General features: G+C 41.8%; 1 protein-coding gene across 12 annotated transcripts in view; it reads right to left on the bottom strand.

Moving 5' to 3' along the window:
• CELF2 (CUGBP Elav-like family member 2) overlaps positions 1–17,935 on the bottom strand; it is a 543,854-nt gene that overhangs the window by 178,113 nt on the left and 347,806 nt on the right. The window contains exon 1 of one of the 12 annotated variants that reach the window (XM_030940457.1): positions 12,299–12,314. The exons of the other annotated variants lie outside the window; for them this stretch is intronic. Coding sequence (XP_030796317.1) covers positions 12,299–12,309 — 11 coding nt within the window. The 5' untranslated portion in view covers positions 12,310–12,314. Of the gene's footprint in view, positions 1–12,298; positions 12,315–17,935 lie in introns of those variants that run through there. 12 annotated transcript variants of the gene reach the window in all.

Raw genomic sequence — 17,935 nt, 5'->3', positions numbered from 1 at the left:
TCCACATGCTTCAGAAATGTGGGTGGCGAAAGCCAATTATTCCCCTTTGCAGAATCTTAAACACAACTGAGGTTTACCCTGAGTCCTTTTCTTTCCTTCTCATTCTCAGTTACTGAATATTTGCTTTATGTCAGGCACAGTGCTAGGTTTGAAGGTGAGAGAGCTGAAAAATAGGTCGTTGATGTCCTTCTGCTGCTCATGGCCAATTAGAAGAGACAGATATGGACACAACATAAAACCAAAACCAATGTGATAAGGCCTATAATAAAGCAATAAATAAAGGCCTGGAGTAAGGTAGAAACAAGTGACTCATTAAGCCAAGGGGATTGGGCATTTGGCATTCTAAACCACGCTGCATCCCTGTGAGCAATATTTAAGTGAAATTTTGCAGGGGGGGGCGGTGGGTGGCTGATATCAAAGCCAAAAGATGATGGGCTGTACCATTTCACTTAGTTGGCAATCAGATTGAAACAAAACAAAAAAATTGGGGAGAAAAACGTGGCTCTAACAAGGAAGGGAGCTGGGAAGGTGGGAAACACGGCCCCAGGGCACAGTTCCTCTCCAACCATATGTGTGAGAGGCGCGGAAGCACCAGCAAAGAGCCTGGAGCCGACGGCAATCAGGTGCATGGCTCACCTTGCACAGGGGACACAGCCTTATCCCCTAACCTGCACTTGAAATGTCACCCCCGGAGCCTGTCCCGCAAAGGTCCTTCCATTTCCACCCTTCACTCTCACACGCAGTGGGAATCCTGTGGAGAGGTCACTTATTCTCAAGTATTTGAAAATAACTGCCCTCATCCTGACCATTAAACTCTAATCTAACAGCACACTCTGGCACCACCTCAAATTCAGGATACCTAAAGTTGATCTCTTCCTGTCTTCTTTTCCTCCAATTAGCTTTTAGGCTCACTCTTCTCTGTCTTTCATACTGGCTCAAACTCCCTTCCCAACTAACAATCCATGACCGGAAATGGTGCTGCACACAGAACATATGCATAATGCGGACTGGCTGCTTGCTCTGGCCTTCCCCTTCTCTGACCGCGGAACCTCAGAAGCAGCTATTCATGGAACCCCCATCAAGGGCATGGTGGAAGCGTGAAATCCTGAAGACAGGGATGTCTCATTCAATCATTCACTTAATCAATATTTATGAAGCGACTCTGACAAATTCAAGGAGCTGGGGATACCGCAATGACTAAAGTGGGGGTAAAACAGTCTTTATGGAGTTATATTCTAGAGTGGGCATGAAATAGGCAAATAACTGTAAGTCTTATAGATTAAAAAGACCGTTTTGACAGAGAAAAATAAAATCTGCAGGGGAGGGGGTTGCTGGGTATTAAATAAGAGGGTTGCAATATTAAATAAGGTGGTCAGGGAAGGCCTCATCTGGAAGGTGAGGATAGTCTCAGCACATCCTCAACACACGTTTACTGAATGAATAGATTTAATACAGCAAGCCAGAAGTCTTCAAAGTTGTAAAATTAAACCACATGTCATGTGATCCGTCGCCACTATTATTAAGAGCCTCATTATCCCGTCCAGTGCTGTTCTGTTAAATTCGAGAGTCAATACACCTATTACTAGTCAGTTACTGAGTCATGCCTATTTTTCTCCAAATGCCCGCTGGGTCCACTTGTTCCTGCACAGCCACTGTCCTGATTCTGGCTATCCTCTTGTTCTCACATTATTATTCATATAAAACTGTTTGGTGGGCTTTCCTAATTTGGACTAAAGGACAAAGGCGTCACTGACCTTTGTGCTTGCCCGGCATCCAGAACTCCACCTACTTTTCTGTTAAATGTTGATTATCTGCCCATTCATTATTCATTTTATCATCTCTCAATGGCAGAATTTAATCTAAGCCTGGTCTCTCCTCAACCTGCTCTTGGCCTACCTGTCTCGGTCGTAAATGATGTGTAATCAAGGAATACAACTGAAATGAAATGCCAGGCTAAGGAAGGCAGCCAGCAGTGTGAGGTTTGATGTGAACGCACTGGAGATTTCGGACGCCACTGTCTCCTTCCACTGATCTGGAAAATCAAAAGCTGACAGTCCATGGGCTATAATTACGTCATATTAATGACAGTAGTTTAGAAAGAAAACAGAACCCACTTGTGAAGACAGATATGTATTTATTACATTCAAGTGTATTTTCTTTTTCCCAAAAATGCCTTCAAACTCCAATATTTGTGAACAGTCAGCATAAAGAAAAAAAATGATCTTAGAGCAGCCAGAAACGTTATGTCACAAAGTTCCCATCCGGATGCTCGTGCACTTTGAGGTCTTTGGAGGACTCTTCAACCCACTCCTCCAAGATCTCTCACGCTGGTTTTCCACAGCCTGTTCAACCCATTCCTCCAAGATCTCTCACGCTGGTTTTCCACAGCCTGATCACCTGCATTTCAAACCCACAGAACACAAGGAGCAAATGAAAGGGAGGCTCTGCAACAGGCAGGCCCAGGTGCTGGTGGGGACAGACACCGGGGTCTGAAATTGCCTTGGGGTGAAAAGCCCACCCGTAGCAAGGACTCAGATGTGTTCCCTAGCCACTCTTAAGGACAGCAGCACAGCGGAATTATTAGTTTGTATAATGACAAGCTTGTTTCATCTAAGGGGTCACATTAAGCTCAATAAATTCTGCTTAAGGAGGCTGGGAAATATATAATTTATTGTAAGAAGCATTCCTTCAAAATGAGACAACAAAGAGAATTGGTGCCTTAAAGGAGAAGCTTTCAACTGTACTGCAAACTTAGTTAATCAGACTGACTCATTCCTCAGGGATGAGCTGAGATGTTACTCTGGTTTTCACACAGCGGCGTATCAAATGTTGAGATTCGTGTACCACATCATAATTTGCTGTCATTAAATGCAACAACTGACTCTGCCTAAACTCTTCGGCTTTGTTTGGGTTAATACTGACTAAGTATTCTGCTGGGTTTTTCTCTACCTGTGATTGTTTTTGTCGTTTTTGTCCAGGAGAAATAAGGGCGATAGGTGGAGTACATGGGAGCTGTAAGTTGTTCCCTTTTGGGAGTTTGTTTTTTCAGTCAATAATGTATCATGAATCCAGAAGTAAACTTTAGTTCTTTCTCTTCAACACATCACAAAAGATGATTGGTGAGGTTTAAAAATTGGATATAAAATGCCCCCAAGAGATGACTGATACCACTAAAGGGACGAGCATACATTTCCTACAATTTTCCTGTCCGGTCACAACAAAAAGCAATCAGATGCACTACAGTGACTGCACTGAATTCCTCGACAGCAGTTCAAAACATGCGCCTCTCTGACAGTCTCAAAGCAATTTGCAAGAAGACTTCCAGAGTTCTCTGCAGGCCACCTCATCCTGCACGTTTCCCTTCCATGCAAATATGCTGGTCTGTCATGCTACAAAACCACATCTCAAAAGGCCAAGTCCAAATGACATTCTACTTTGCTGGTTTTTAAATCCCTAAATTGTATCTTAAGATGAAATCAGTACCAAATACTACATTTTGATTTGGAAATCTACAGATCCTGTCTCTTTGCTGCTTCTCTCTCTCAGCAAGTCATAAATTCCATTTATCATCTTAAATCACCAATTAAAATAGGTTTTGACACTTAATTTGCTTATTTCTTAAAACACACACCATCAGATATAACCCCCTAAACAAGTAAGAGTAAAAGTAGAATTATGTGCTAAATTATAATGGCTGTTATACTAAGAAGCTGAATATCATTACATCAAAATTCCCCATAGTTGATTTTTTTAAAGCCATTTCTTCATTTTTTGACACTACATCTGGCACAATGAATACAGATGATCATGTGTTTATATATCTGTCTAACTGCCTTTCCCAAACACAGCCAGATGGAGTCTTTCAGAATCAAATTAATTTCAGATTAATTCACTCTGGACCCACTCCAGTTTCATGACTCTTTGCTTTGAGGCAGCAACCAAATTGATGTGAAGTCATCAACTTGAAAGAGCACAGGTTCCTCGATATCAAGAGAAAAAAGCTGTACAATTCTGCGGTTGCTCCCCCTACCCAAAAAGAAATCCATTCAGGTACCACAAGATGCCAGTTCCGGGACTGATCAACATTTCACAGTGTCAAAATCACCCAGGAAGAATTTTTCCTCTTGGATCCAAATATGATCACAGTTAATTGTACATCCAATATTCGTAATGCCTTCAGATGAGATAATTCCAGGAAAAATTAGCATCTCCATTAGTAACAACAGAACCAAGGGCGTTAGGGTAAACTTGCCATATAAGCAGAGTCAGGTACGACCTGTGACACAAGAGAGTTAATTCTAAAGGCACAAAGCGCGTGTTCTCTGTCTCTAGCTGTAGCTACTGAAGAAACTATAAACAAATGTAGCTGGGCTTTGCATGCTGTCAATCTTGGTGGATGCCTTTATTATCCTACTTGTTTCAATTGCAATTTGGGTTTCCATGGAGACCCAACAGTCAGCTCTAGAAAATTATAAGATAAATGTCAGACGGTGATAACGGTGTTAATGAAGCTTCGGTGACAAGCAGCTCTGTGCTTCAAATAATAAGCCTATTTTCTATTAGCATATGTATAACCTGTCAAAAAAATACCTGGAAGAGAATATTCAAAAATATCTATCTATATTTAAGAGGGGACAGGTGAAAGCCCCCTCTAGAATGGCTTAAATGTGGTGGGTCAACCTGAGCAACGACAAAAAAATTAAATTGCCAGTTTCTTGGGAAAATTAGGCACGAGCCAACGGCTCTAAATGAGGCTTTAGCTGACATTCAGAAATACCTGACTTCACTTGGTCATAAAAGTTGTTCTTGTAATGTGGTCCAGGGAATCTGTTTTTGTTTCTGGAAACTAAGAGCTCTACTCGCTAAGTCTGACTGTGGATGATTAGGAGCTTTAGAGAAATCAATGCCACAGCCAACCTCATGGTACCTGTATTAACGGAGCCCACCACCTCCCTCGGTGCTAGGTTGCTGGATAACTCTAATGGGATTGCCAGAGTCCACAGCCATCCTTGCCTATTCCACAGCCAAACAGGTGCTACTGAAATTTTAGCAGGTCAGAGAAAATGACAACTGTGACAAGAGTTAACCTAAGTTTGATACATTCTGAAGACACAAGATGAGACTATGGAATTGCGAACTACAGCACAGTTCAAGGAAAGATGCTACAGAAAGTAACTGAAGGAAAAATTTCCTTTTTTGGGAGAAAAGATTACTAAGGAATACAGCAGATTTTAATTTTTTGTTCAAGTACATCCTTTAGGATTCTGAGTTAAAAGGTTAAAACGTGACAATTAAAAGGGTGGGAAGTTAAAAGGGTAATTTTGCAAGTCACAGTCTCTCCAGAAAGACAACACAGACTTGCATAGTTAATGCTATCTGACATCTTGCTATAGTCCCATTATTTAATCCTTCCCACCAGATTTTTTCTTCATTTAACAACTGTTTCCTGAGAACCTACTTGGTGTCACGTACTGTGTTCTGAACACAATGACGAACAATGCGTTGTCACTGCTCTTATATTCCTCATTGTTTAGTAGCTTGTACAACCTAATGTTCAAGGTCTTGAATGAGGTGTCACAAAGTTCTTTTCTCACTGTCCAAGCTTGGTCCAGTTTTGCAGTGACTACATGAGTACGTTTTCACTGGGCATGACAACTCTTTTGGCTGCACCCCTGCATGTGGAACAGCCCCAGTCTTCTCCAATCCACTCACTCCTACCTGACTCCCCGCCAAGCCCATTCTTCAAGAGGAAAATTTACAGGAGTCAAACCTAAGATCTAGGATTTAACTGGGCCATGGTGCTAGGGACAGGACTTTCAGTGTAGCTTTTGAAGAAACTACAGAAATTCTTGTTCCCTGGACAGCATTTCTTTTTCTCTTTATAAAGTTCTCTTCTAACTCTGTAAGGCTTGTGTAGACTGTCCCAGGCCTGCCTCTTACTCAGAGACGGGGCTACTTCTCCCACGTTGCAAGATGGAGCATGACCACAGTGAGACTCAGGGCAGAGTGGGAAAAGAACAAATGGCTTAAACCAGACACCTTTGTTTTTAGGAGAAAGAATATTCTGTTTCCTAAAAGCCCTTACTTACATATTTTTTTTCCTTGACTCAATTCACCATGAGATGTAAAGATCCAGGGACTCAAGCTAGGGTTTAGATCCAGAAACAACAACCTCATTCCTCCTTTTAGTTCAAGACTAAAATGATCTTTTGCTCTCTGTGACCAGGTGGCTCTCTGGAGCCATAGGTTCTACACCAAGGCTCATGGCCATACATAGGGTCCCCTGTGTATACGGTACTGATACATCTGCAGGAATAAGGTGATGGAAGAGTCCAGAGTTCAAAACTCTATCCGCCTCACTCAACTGGAAGGCACATAGCCTTGCCAAAGGACAAAATAAAAACAATACAAAACAAATAATCCATAAACTGTCGACAACAGCAAAATCCTACAATATCATCACTGACTCTCACACTCCCTGGTCTCTTTCCTGGTTATCCTATCCATGGAAAAGATACAGAAGAAAAAACAATTCAAGCACACACAAAGCCTGGGATACTGGCAATACGATTCTTTAATAGGGGCCAAAGTGGTAATCTGAATCCAGGGAATATACAGGAAAAGCCATAAGGTTTAAATTTAATAACTTGATTTGAACTATGGGACCGGAGATGGAAATCTTTCAGTTGTAAATTAAGGCTTAATATTATACTACTAAAAACTGGGTGGGGAAACAGCTGTGGTCATGGAAACAGACTACAAACAGCATGCCTTTCTCATCAACAAGTCTAACCAGTTAAATAGCCTCATTCTTTCTTAATTAGTATTCTTTATTTATTTTGCTCCTGAAATTTTTATGATCTCACAATATTCTTGAAAGGTGTTAGGGAGTTGAATATTTAAGCCAAAAAGTCACCTGTAATCATTGTTGGTATTTTTACACTACTGAAATAATTACTGTTCTTTTTAATAACCACACAAAAGATCTAACTGTAGTTCTTCAGTGTTAAAATGACAGGTCTAGAGTGGGGCCCCAAAATTAATCATAATTTTCCTGAATTCATAATATTTGCTAAATAAACTCCTTGGAGAGATGGGAGTTACATATGTGAGAGAAATAAACAGATTATGATTTAAGCTTTGCACAGCACAGCTTCAAAAGCAAATGCAAAAGCGAAAGCTGAAAACAAATGGCTGCCCAGGTGCCTTGTCTTCTTCCTGCTGGTTGACGTGGGGAGGTTTGGGTACACAAAGGCAGCTCAACTGCTGATCTGAAAGCCAGAGCTCAGTGCAGCCGCTGTTGGTTCAACCATAATCTCCACTTTGAATGGTGTCAAAAGTATCTTTCAGATTTTAGGTTTGTATATTTGTTCTTGCAGACCATTTTATAAGGTCAATCAAACAAAAGAAACTGAATGGGAATTCCCAAATCAATGAAGTCATTCAAGTATGACTATGAAGGAAGTCTTTCCAAAATGAGGTGGATCGCAAGTTCCTCTAAGATACGGCATGCAGAGCTCATGTTTAGATAGCAATGCACACACTTACTATGCTGGGAGGGGCATCACGAAGTAACTAGGTCAAAATAAAGATTATAAACCACAAAAAGCGTGACACCTGTGCTCTTTCCTTCAGCTCTATGTTTTCTTTGAAAATCACAATGTGTGTATTTTCCAGATGACTGATTTAGGGAAAACAGAACTACTTGGAAAGATTTGTGTCTTATGTTGGTAAAGACAACAACGAAACAGATATCACTGATGTTGAAAGCTAAAACCTCACCAAGGACAGGATGATACAGAAATATTAAAAACAACCCATATTACCACAAAAACAATTTTAATTCCCCTCCCAGGGTCATATGGTATCAATTTTGGAAACCACATTTCCCCTGGGAAATTTAACTGTGAGCTTTTCTGTGTCCGTATTATCAGGGATGTATTTAACAGGGGAAAGGCATTAGGGTTTTTGGAGATCAGCTGACAAGTGCTAAATATCTGAAGACAGTATATTTCCATCGGGGCAGATGCAAGATGATAAGGTAGCTTCCTAATTATGGGCTTATAATGACACACACACTTAGTGATCAGCTTGTTTTAGAGGCTTCCATTCAGAGGTTTCATTAGCAACCCGAAGAATCGTTATCTCTGTGGACAGCTTGGAAACGTTCTACCTCAGCACACAGGAACATGAGAAGCCAAAGAAAGTCAGTGAGAGCAGAGCACGGGAGATGCAGCAGTAAGAGGAACACTAAATGTTTCCCAAAGCCCCCCTCACAAAGCGCAAAGCCTCGGGTTTATTTAGTACGCTGCTTCTGGAAATCCCACCTCCTCTGGCCACGGGGCTCATATTTACTTTATAGAAAATATTTCTTCTTGAGGAATTTTCACCTAGATTACACGAAACCCACAGATCTGGGCATTCAGCTGTGTGGAAAGTAAAACTGCATCAGCTGATGAGGATGGGGACATTTCCTTAACATACGTGTCAATAGGTCAGACGTGGTGGCTCATGCCTGTTATCCCAGCACTTTGAGAGGCTGAGGCAGGTGGCTCACCCGAGGTTAGATTCAAGACCAGTTTGGCCAACATGGCAAAACCCTGTCTCCACTAAAAACACAAACGTTAGCTAGGTGTGGTGGCACACACCTGTAGTCCCAGCCACTTAGGAGGCTGAGGCACGAGAATCGCTTGAACACAGGAGGTGGAGGTTGCAGTGACCGAAGATCGCACCACCGCACTCCAGCCTGGGTGACAGAAGGAGACTCTGAGTTGGGAAAGAAAAAAAAAAATCTGTCAATAATGCCAGTGTGGTGGCAGGGACTGGGGAGCACTCACAAGGAGGTTACTCTCCTAAATGGGTTATAACTCAAGACAAATGCGTTCCAGCTCAGAGCCAGGTCCCTAGTGATACCAGAGTGATGAGGTTTATTGAGGCAATTTTTAATACACTAAGTGACCTTTATTGACAGGCTACTGGGCTTGTTTTGTCTGTGTGTGGTTTTTTTTTTTTTTTTTGGTTTGTTTTTAAGATAATAATCGATAACAACAGGGGCAACGAGCTTGGCTGGCTGGAGGCAGATACTGCTCTTTCCCCCTTAATTAACAAAAACATTCCAGAACCCTGACAGAGAAGAGTAATGGTGAAATAAATTATGGAACCACTTATGTATGAAACCATACATTATTAAAACTACTCTAAATGGGTCCTTAATCTAAATAAAGATGGTCATTTTAGGAAGCCAGGCATCTCAAGAATGAGAAAGGACACAATGTTATTGTGACCCAAGATATAAAAGGTGGATCGCTTTGCCAGCAGACAGCGAGACAGCCCTGTATTTCTGTTGGTTAAAGACAGGAGAAAGAAGCATATTGGGCAAAACTCACTACTAATATTTACACTTGGCCTATTCCAGACCAGTCGGCAAAAGCAATACCTTCCACTCCGTGCTGTGTGAAGGCAGCCACAGGCCTCCGCTGGCAAAATCTGAACAATCAGCAATGCCCACAGCATAGGGTTCTCACTGTTGCCCACAATACCAATTTAGTACGGCGCAAATAACTTTTACTCTCTCAACTGTAATACAAGGAACCTTAATCCACACATTTAGAAAAAAACAGAGGAGCCCCTTCCTTATCAAGCCATGCTCTTCTTGCCATACTGGGGTCACTTTCATGGCTGTTCATTTATGCAAATAAACAAGCACCACTCTTGTACTCTTTTAATGTAAAATCTATCTTGCATACGGATACTATACATACCTTCCTCCTTCTGCCCTGTGGCCCTCTAAGGGACAGAGAAGCCTCTTTGCTGCCACTGTGCCATGCCTCCTGCTGGGAGGCAGGAAATCTTGCCTTGTGTGTGAGCCCAGGCAAGGCTCTGCTTGGCAGTTTTACAGACCTGTGGTCAGGTGTTCACAAACATGGATTTGCAAGTGATACAGTAATATGAAATCTCAACTCTATGCCGTGGAGATAATTATCATCAGGACAATTTCCTCCTAACAAAATCGGCAAACCGTGATTATGTGTGTTTCTGTAACTTAAATGCTGCACTAAATACAAGAGGAATCCACTTGCCTTGCATACACTGCCATGTGATTATGAAACACTGAACCAAATCACTTTAAAAGACTCACCCTACTTAACAAAGGCATCCTGGTTTATATGCATAAGAGCCACACTCCAAAAAGCTTATGGGGACAAGCTTTGCACAACCATTTTACTTTTTAATGACCACAGAAGCTCCTGGAGTTCATGGTATTAAAAGAAACAAAAAAGGAGGGAAGCAGCGTTGGTTTTTAATTACTTCTACCTCTAAATCTAACAATCTTAAAGTAAGCGTTCTTTAAATATTTAGAATCAAACTAAAATGCGACCCATTTGACTTGTCCAGACACTGCTTTTGTGTCAGTACCACTACTGCTGGCATCACAATTTCTCACCAACAGTGCAAAGCCAGAGCAAATGAAAAGCTATGATTCTTCTTCCCAAAGTACCGTCCTTCACAAAAACAAAACCCTGAAAATACCAAGTAGCAGTTTTTCTTGAATCCATCACCCCTTTTTCATTCGCTGTGTATCCTGGCACCCAAGCAGAGAGCCTGGCATGTACCAGGGAGTGGGTGGGTGGACGGATCACAGATTGATCAGATAAATAAACAGGACATAGTAATGTGTCTCTTAGTCCAGGCACTGATCTCATTCTAATGACTTCCAGTAATTTTTATTAAGGCATCATGCAATCCGAATGTCAGTTTAGAGAACTACATTGACCAAATCAGCTCCATCTTCTTCTTTCAAATAAACACAACCTTTCTGATGTCACACGCCATGGCTACAGAGTGGCCGCTGAACTGCCTTACTTTTCACCCATGCTATCAGGACGTCCAGGCAAAGATAACACTATGTGGATAAACATACTTGGGGATGGGGCTATGGGTTGCAAATGCAAGATGGGCTTATCTGATGACCATAAGGTGCCTCTGGCCTCATATGGAAAGAATCCTGAAAAGTCCTCTTAGATTATGAGAAAGATTCCATTATTTAGCAATGGTATATAGTAACAAATCACCAACAGAGCACATGAGCGTGTGGCCATTGGGGAATGATGGAATGTGGCTTAGTGACCCCCCGATATTCTTCTCCAATACACTTTGTGAATAATTCCCTTCTACCAACTAAGCATGACCACCCACAGGCCACACAAGGAGTAATAAAATGGAAAGGCAAAACAAAGTTGCTTGTTTAGATTATAACAAAAATATTTCTTCATTACAGAAGTTGGATTGTTTGGACCTGAAACACAGCTATGCTTACATATTATTTTATCCATTTTTTAGGATACGTGTAGAGATACAGATATATTCCGTATGTTCGACAAGATACCCTGGTAGAAAGCTTGATTAATGACACTTTGGGTCCGTTTGGAAAACCCTCACATGAACGTGTGGAAAATACTGCTAATAAGTATCATTATTTGAATAATTCATTCATTCATTAAAATGAATCTCTGTAAAATACTACAAAACATTTGTAGGAAGTGTAGTAAATGGAAAAGAGGGAGGGTTTTCATGCTTCAGACCCAAGTTCAAATCCCAGCTCTTGAAGCTTTCTTGCTATGCAGTCCTGCGCTGGGATCAGAGTGCAATCCTGGGTTGAGATCAGAGTACCAGATCCTCCAGCAACAGAACGAGCACAAGGAGGCCCACCTCTCTGTGCTGTTGTAAGGATTCAGTGGAATGTTTTACACGTCTAGAAGTACCAGAGGAGAGTACAGGTAGGTATTCTCACAATGTTCTTGGATTTTAAGTAGCAGTTAGAAAAAGAAAAATAACAAAGTATACATAAGGAATAATTGTTTCTCATACAATGTAAACAACGTATATAAAATCCACATTTTAAACAGAAGCTACCTGGCCTAACCTGATCCCCAGCACCCAGAACGCTACAGTAGTGCAACCAGTACTGGTAATGACACTAAAAAAGAAAAATAAATGAAACAACTTCGTATCTACCACAGAGGCCTGGCTGGATTTTCTAAAGCATGTCTGGTTTATGTGCAGTGGTTCTACACTCAGCTTGAAGGGAGCCCTGCACAGAGTGTTAAAATCTCTCTGCAGTCACCCACAGCTCACTTCCGCTCTCCACTTCCTGCCTTCAGCGTCCCCACCCTCTTTCAGTAGCTGATTTGAGAATATAGATTTCCTAGAACAATTCTATCCTTTACTATCTCCACCCCACCAACTGGTTCTGTGCGGACAATTTTACCTGATTCCCATATTAAACGCAATCACTCACCAGGCAGTCATGTTTTCAAACGTGGGAGTCCTGCATACAACCTGCTCTTTGCTTGGTCAGCACAAAGCACATTTCAGAGACGCTCCTGAATCCTGACACTCCTGCAAACCCATCTGAAGCTCAGCCAGCTCTTTCAACAACACATAAAAGTATCTCTGCCACACAGATGCCTGAGACTCACTTATAGAGCAATTACAAACCTTGAGCAGCAGTAGTGTTTTACATTTGTTCTGTTCTGTATTTTTAGCCCGGGCTTTTTCCTTTCATGGATTATGGTAAATATAACATTTGCTTCCAGAATGTGGGACTTGCTGGGATCATAAAAGAAAGTGCATAACAAGCAGATTACCTTTGGCTACGGCATTATAGGGAGGAACATAGTTACGCTAAGTGGATGGATTTAGTTATATTCAAATTCTATTAAGCTGCCTTGCCTTCGACATAGAAATAAACAAGAAAGTCTTACTGCTTCATGTATTTTCAACTCTCTACTCCCCAATCAGGGCTTGGCGAGGGGTGCTTTTTTTTTTTTTTTTCCTGTTTCCTGAGACAGGGTCTCCCTCTGTTACCCATGCTGAAGTGCAGTGACACAGTCATGGCTCACTGCAGCCTCAACCTCCTGGGCTCAAGCCATTCTCCCACTTCAACCTCCTGGGTAGCTGGTACTACCGGCGTGCACCACCACGCGTGGCTGATTTTTTATGTCTTGAAGGGATGGGGTCTCCTCATGTTGCCCAGAGTGGTCTTGAACTCCTGGGCTTAAGTGATCCTCTGGCCTCGGCCTCCCAAAGTGCTGAGATTACAGGCGTGAGCCACCGTGCCTGGCCTTGGGGGTGCTTTTTTTTTTTTCTTTGTTTGAATAATACAGTCTGTTTTTGGAAGTTTGTTCCTGAAGTTTCTTTCCTTCACGTAACATTTTCTAACCTGCTTTCTCAACACCAATTCAACACAGGATCATTGGAGAGCCAAGTTAAATAAGCACGATAATTCTGCTGGAAACTACATACAGTCTGTTGTGTAGAAGCGTACAGTACATTCTGCACCTAGCACTGTGTTTCGCCCCCAGCAGATGACATTCCCTATGACTTTATAGCCCATGGCTAAATCAATTAATACAATATCGAGCTACTATTTGTGTATTTTGCCTAATTGCCCAACTACCTAAATCATTATGAGCAAGAGGGACGGCTTTTTCTTCTTACTCACAAGGCTGCTGCTTTTCTGACCTTGCCATGCATTAGCGAGAGAGTAAGTTGTAAATGCAGAGCTGCAAATGTCTTTCAAAGGCAATTACTGTGAAACTTTGTTCTAACATTATGAAATGTGGCATTTTCACTAGATAATGTCCATATTAAGCACACCAACCAGAGGCCTAGAGAGTGAACCCAAAAATGACAAGAAAACGTACCACTAGCAAAGCATTAACTGCAGAAATGCCAAGCAGCTTTCTCAGCCAACTGAGTGGCAGCACTGATACACAACAGTGCTGGGAATATACAATATTTAAAGAGGTGTCTCCTTCAGGTCTGTGCACTTTATCTGTTTCCTTTTTGAAGAATAAAGTGAAGACATTTACCACTCTGAAAAACAATTTAAGTCAGGTATAAACTTTGAAAAGAAATGTATTTTAATAAAAGATGAGAATAAATGCAAATATATGTCTAGAGACTTTCTAACATAGATGCTCGGCAGAGCATTGAAAAGGTTAATGCAAGGTCTATAGTAAGACGGGTGCCTTTGGTAGGGATTTTGAAATAGTGAAATGAGCATAAAATATTGCAGGGCATGTTAAACTGCGTGCGGGCCTGAAGTTCTCAATGTGAGATATGCAAGAAACTACAAATAAGGTAAGAGGAAAGCAGTGGTATGCATAGTAGAAAACATCCAACTAATTCTTCTGGGGTGAAAATCATTCCAAATGCAGATGGAGTCAGGAAGGCAGGAATGGCAAGAACTGTCTGGCCTGGAAGGGTCAGTCAGTCAGACAAAACCAGAACTTGAAGTGAGAGGAAGCACACGCATGGTGATCTTAAGCTGCAATGGTGGAGTCCGTAGGGCCCGAAACAAAGTGAATTTGTTTATCTACAAGTCTCCAGCATTTCAAGGGTTTGCTGATTTCCAACAAACCAGAATCATGATGATTAAAGAACGACAAGATATTTCATTAAACTGGATATCAGAACTGTGAAAAGGTGACAGAAGCTTATTAAGAATTGGTGGGCTAAGGAAGAACATTTTTAGCATCTCCAAAACCCAAGAGATGCGGGAAGGAAAAGTGTCCATTACAGGCACACAAAGGAAAAAGAGGACAACAGGAAGAGAGGAAGAAGCACGAGGGGAGTGAGATTCCCCAGTGGAGGAAGAACAGAAGAATCACTAGGGGAGTGAGTCCCCCAGTGGAGGGAGGACAGATCTTGGCTCTACAAGAATCTCTTCCTAACTACCTGATGTCTTACCTTCCCATTCATTCCATGCACCACTGCAGAGTTCTTTTTCCTAACTACATGTGTGTATTTCTTGGATCCTGTGGTCACTAATCTCTTTACGACAGGCCACTCTGTTTTTTATATTTTTATTTTTTTGAGACAGAGTCTCACTCTGTCACCCAGGCTGGAGTGCAGTGGCCCAATCTCAGCTCACTGCAAGCTCCGCCTCCCGGGTTCATGCCATTCTCCTGCCTCAGCCTCCCGAGTAGCTGGGACTACAGGTGCCCTCCACCACGCCCGGCTATTTTTTGTATTTTTAGTAGAGACGGGGGTTCACCGTGTTAGCCAGGATGGTTTTGATCTCCTGACCTCGTGATCCACCTGCCTTGGCCTCCCAAAGTGCTGGGATTACAGGTGTGAGCCACCGCGCCCAGCCCAGCCCACCCACTTCTAATTGTCATTCTAAAGTTCTTCACCATTGGATCCAACTGATAGCTCCAGTTCTTACCTTATTTCCACCCCCCTCAACCCACCACAAGAACCCTAGGGCACCAACTCTTCGACCCTGTTGTCTGCCTCTGGACACTTCATTCACTTTTGCACCCTAGAATTAGTTTCCAAATCAGAATTTGCTCCCATCAAGAAACAAGTTATCATTCAAGTACAGTGATCAATTCTTCTCCAACGTACCACATTGTTGTCTATGTAAGCCATCTGATGGGCAGTCACATTTTATGCAATCTCACATGTTTTCATCTTGGGCAGCTACCTAGTTACGGTATTATTATTTAACAAGTGGGAAAGTATGATGTAGTGGCAAGACCTCTTGCCGGGGAGTCCAAAGACCTTGTTTGCAGTTGTATCTTCATCACTCATAAAGAGGGCTACAGGACATGGCTTCATCTAAGCTACAGTCTCTCATTAATAATATGTCAGCTGCAATAACATGATAGATTACAGCTGTTTCAAGGATTAAAACAGATACTGTATGTGAAACTACTGTGCATGCTATTGAAACGCTATATACCATACATTATGTTTTTATCTTTCCTCCCAACTAGAATAAATGTCTTGAGGGCAGGAACCAGGTCTAACAGTTCTCTGAATTTTCAACCTTATCTATCAAGGCACATCACCATGAAACAGGAACTAAATAAACATGCAATGATTGATTAGTCCGCACTTCAAAGTCAACAGTGAAGGGCCCGAGGAACTGAGGACTGTTGCTTTTGTATTCTTCCCCACCCCAGGTTGCCTAGTCTAGACCACACAAATGCGTTTTCCATTGTCTCCCCCAGAAAAAATCTTCCAAGAATGTCAATCTGCTTCTGTTGCACCAGGTCCTTAAAATCTTTTAAAGCTCCTGCAGGTACTCTTCAAGCCTTTTAGAATAAGGAAGGCTTTTCAGGAACTGTCTTGTGGATTATTTTATAGCCTCAGTCTTCCCACGCTACCCCTCTGAGTCTCTGCTCCTGACTGCTCTGCCCACTGGTCCTCGAATGTGCTGAACTCATCCTTCCAATGTCCTCCATCGTGGGGACTGCCCCTTGCCTTTATTCATTTTGCCAAATCCTATTTAACTTCACAACACTTCTCAGGGAACTATTCTGCTCCATCCAGTAACCCCAGCATAGGTTAGGAGGCACCGTGCTAGGAACCTTAGCTCCCCATAATGACTTAGACAAGAGTTTCCCAACAAAGGAGTCAAGCATTCAGTTTCACTCCCACTTAGCACAGCGCCCGGCATGTGGTGAGTGTTCGAAAAATTGTATTCAATGAATAACTCTATGAATAAATGAAGAAAAGTTAGCAACTATGGTTTAATTTTTTAAGATAGGTGTCTTCCTCTGTCACCCAGGCTGGAGAGCAGTGGTGTGATCACGGCTCACTGTAGCCTCAACCACCCTCCCCCGCCCCGGCTCAAACGACCTTCCCATGTCAGTCTCCTAAGTAGCTGGAACTACAGGTACACTCCATCATGCCTGGCTAATTTTTTAATTTTTTGTAGAGATGGGTTCTCACTGTGTTGCCCAGGCTGGTCTTGAACTCTTGGGCTCAAGCAGTCCTCCCACCTTGGTCTCCCAAAGTGCTGGGATTACAGGAGTGAGTCACTGTGCCTAGCCCTTATTTTTAATACAAATAAGTGATTGGCACTATCCTAAATATTATTCTAATTTAACAAATGTGAGGGTATTAAATACCGAAATTTATAAGTGACAAAGCAAATACAGTATTTTGAACTTTTTTCCAACATACCAAAACTTTTTCATAATTAAAAATTTACATGCTCATAAAATGCAGTAAGTCTTGTCTACATAAATACAAACACAGAAGAGCTACATGACACTAAAGGTGGATGGATGGGAGACTATTGCACACCTGCAGTATTACACAGAGAAACATACTGGATCGTTGAAATGGGGTACTTAAATGTCTAAAGATGGAGTTGGGCACAGTGACTCACTCCTGTAATCCCAGCTACTTGGGAGGGTGAGATGGAAGGACCACCAGAGCCCAGGAGTTCAAGGCTGCAGTGAGCTATAATTGCGCCACTGCACCGAACCTGGGTGAAAGATTGAGAGCCCATCTCCTAAACAAAACAAAAACAAAAACCAACATCAAAAGATGAAATCTAATATAATTCTTGCCCTTTTGGGTACCTATAATTGGGGAAGAGTAAAAACATACTAACCAGATTTCTTTTAAGGCAAATTTAGTTACTGTTAGGTACTTCGGACTATCTGATTAAGCAGAAGCAGTTTCTCAAAAGGTAAAAGTTGGCTCACCATCTCTCAAAAACTAAAAAGGCGTATTTTACTCTAAATGAAATTCCATGAAACTGTTTCTGGTTTGCACCTCCTGGAAAATAATGCAGGTGAGAAACTGAAGATGGCTTACTCTACCATATAACAGTGGAGACGAAGAGAAAGAGAAATGAGCCAATGATAGAGGCAGAATTGAGAGGTTTGTTGAGATGACTTGAGGGGGTGTTTGTTGAATAAGAAAACAAACCAAACAACTAAATGATGTGGTCTACTTTAGGGTACTGGGAAAGGAAACGGGGAGGGGTAAAGAATGGGTATTTGTGCAACTAAAATTTAGAAGGAGGACAAGGCAAGTCATCAGATAGCAGGTGGTAGGTAAGAAGGAAGAGTTAAAAATCTTTAAAGGTTTTACCTAAAATAGATGAATAAAGGAAAGATGTATACAT

Source organism: Rhinopithecus roxellana, chromosome 11, assembly GCF_007565055.1.
Source record: "Rhinopithecus roxellana isolate Shanxi Qingling chromosome 11, ASM756505v1, whole genome shotgun sequence".
Taxonomy (NCBI): Eukaryota; Metazoa; Chordata; class Mammalia; order Primates; family Cercopithecidae; genus Rhinopithecus; species Rhinopithecus roxellana.
This window is presented reverse-complemented; position numbering and strand designations above follow the sequence as displayed.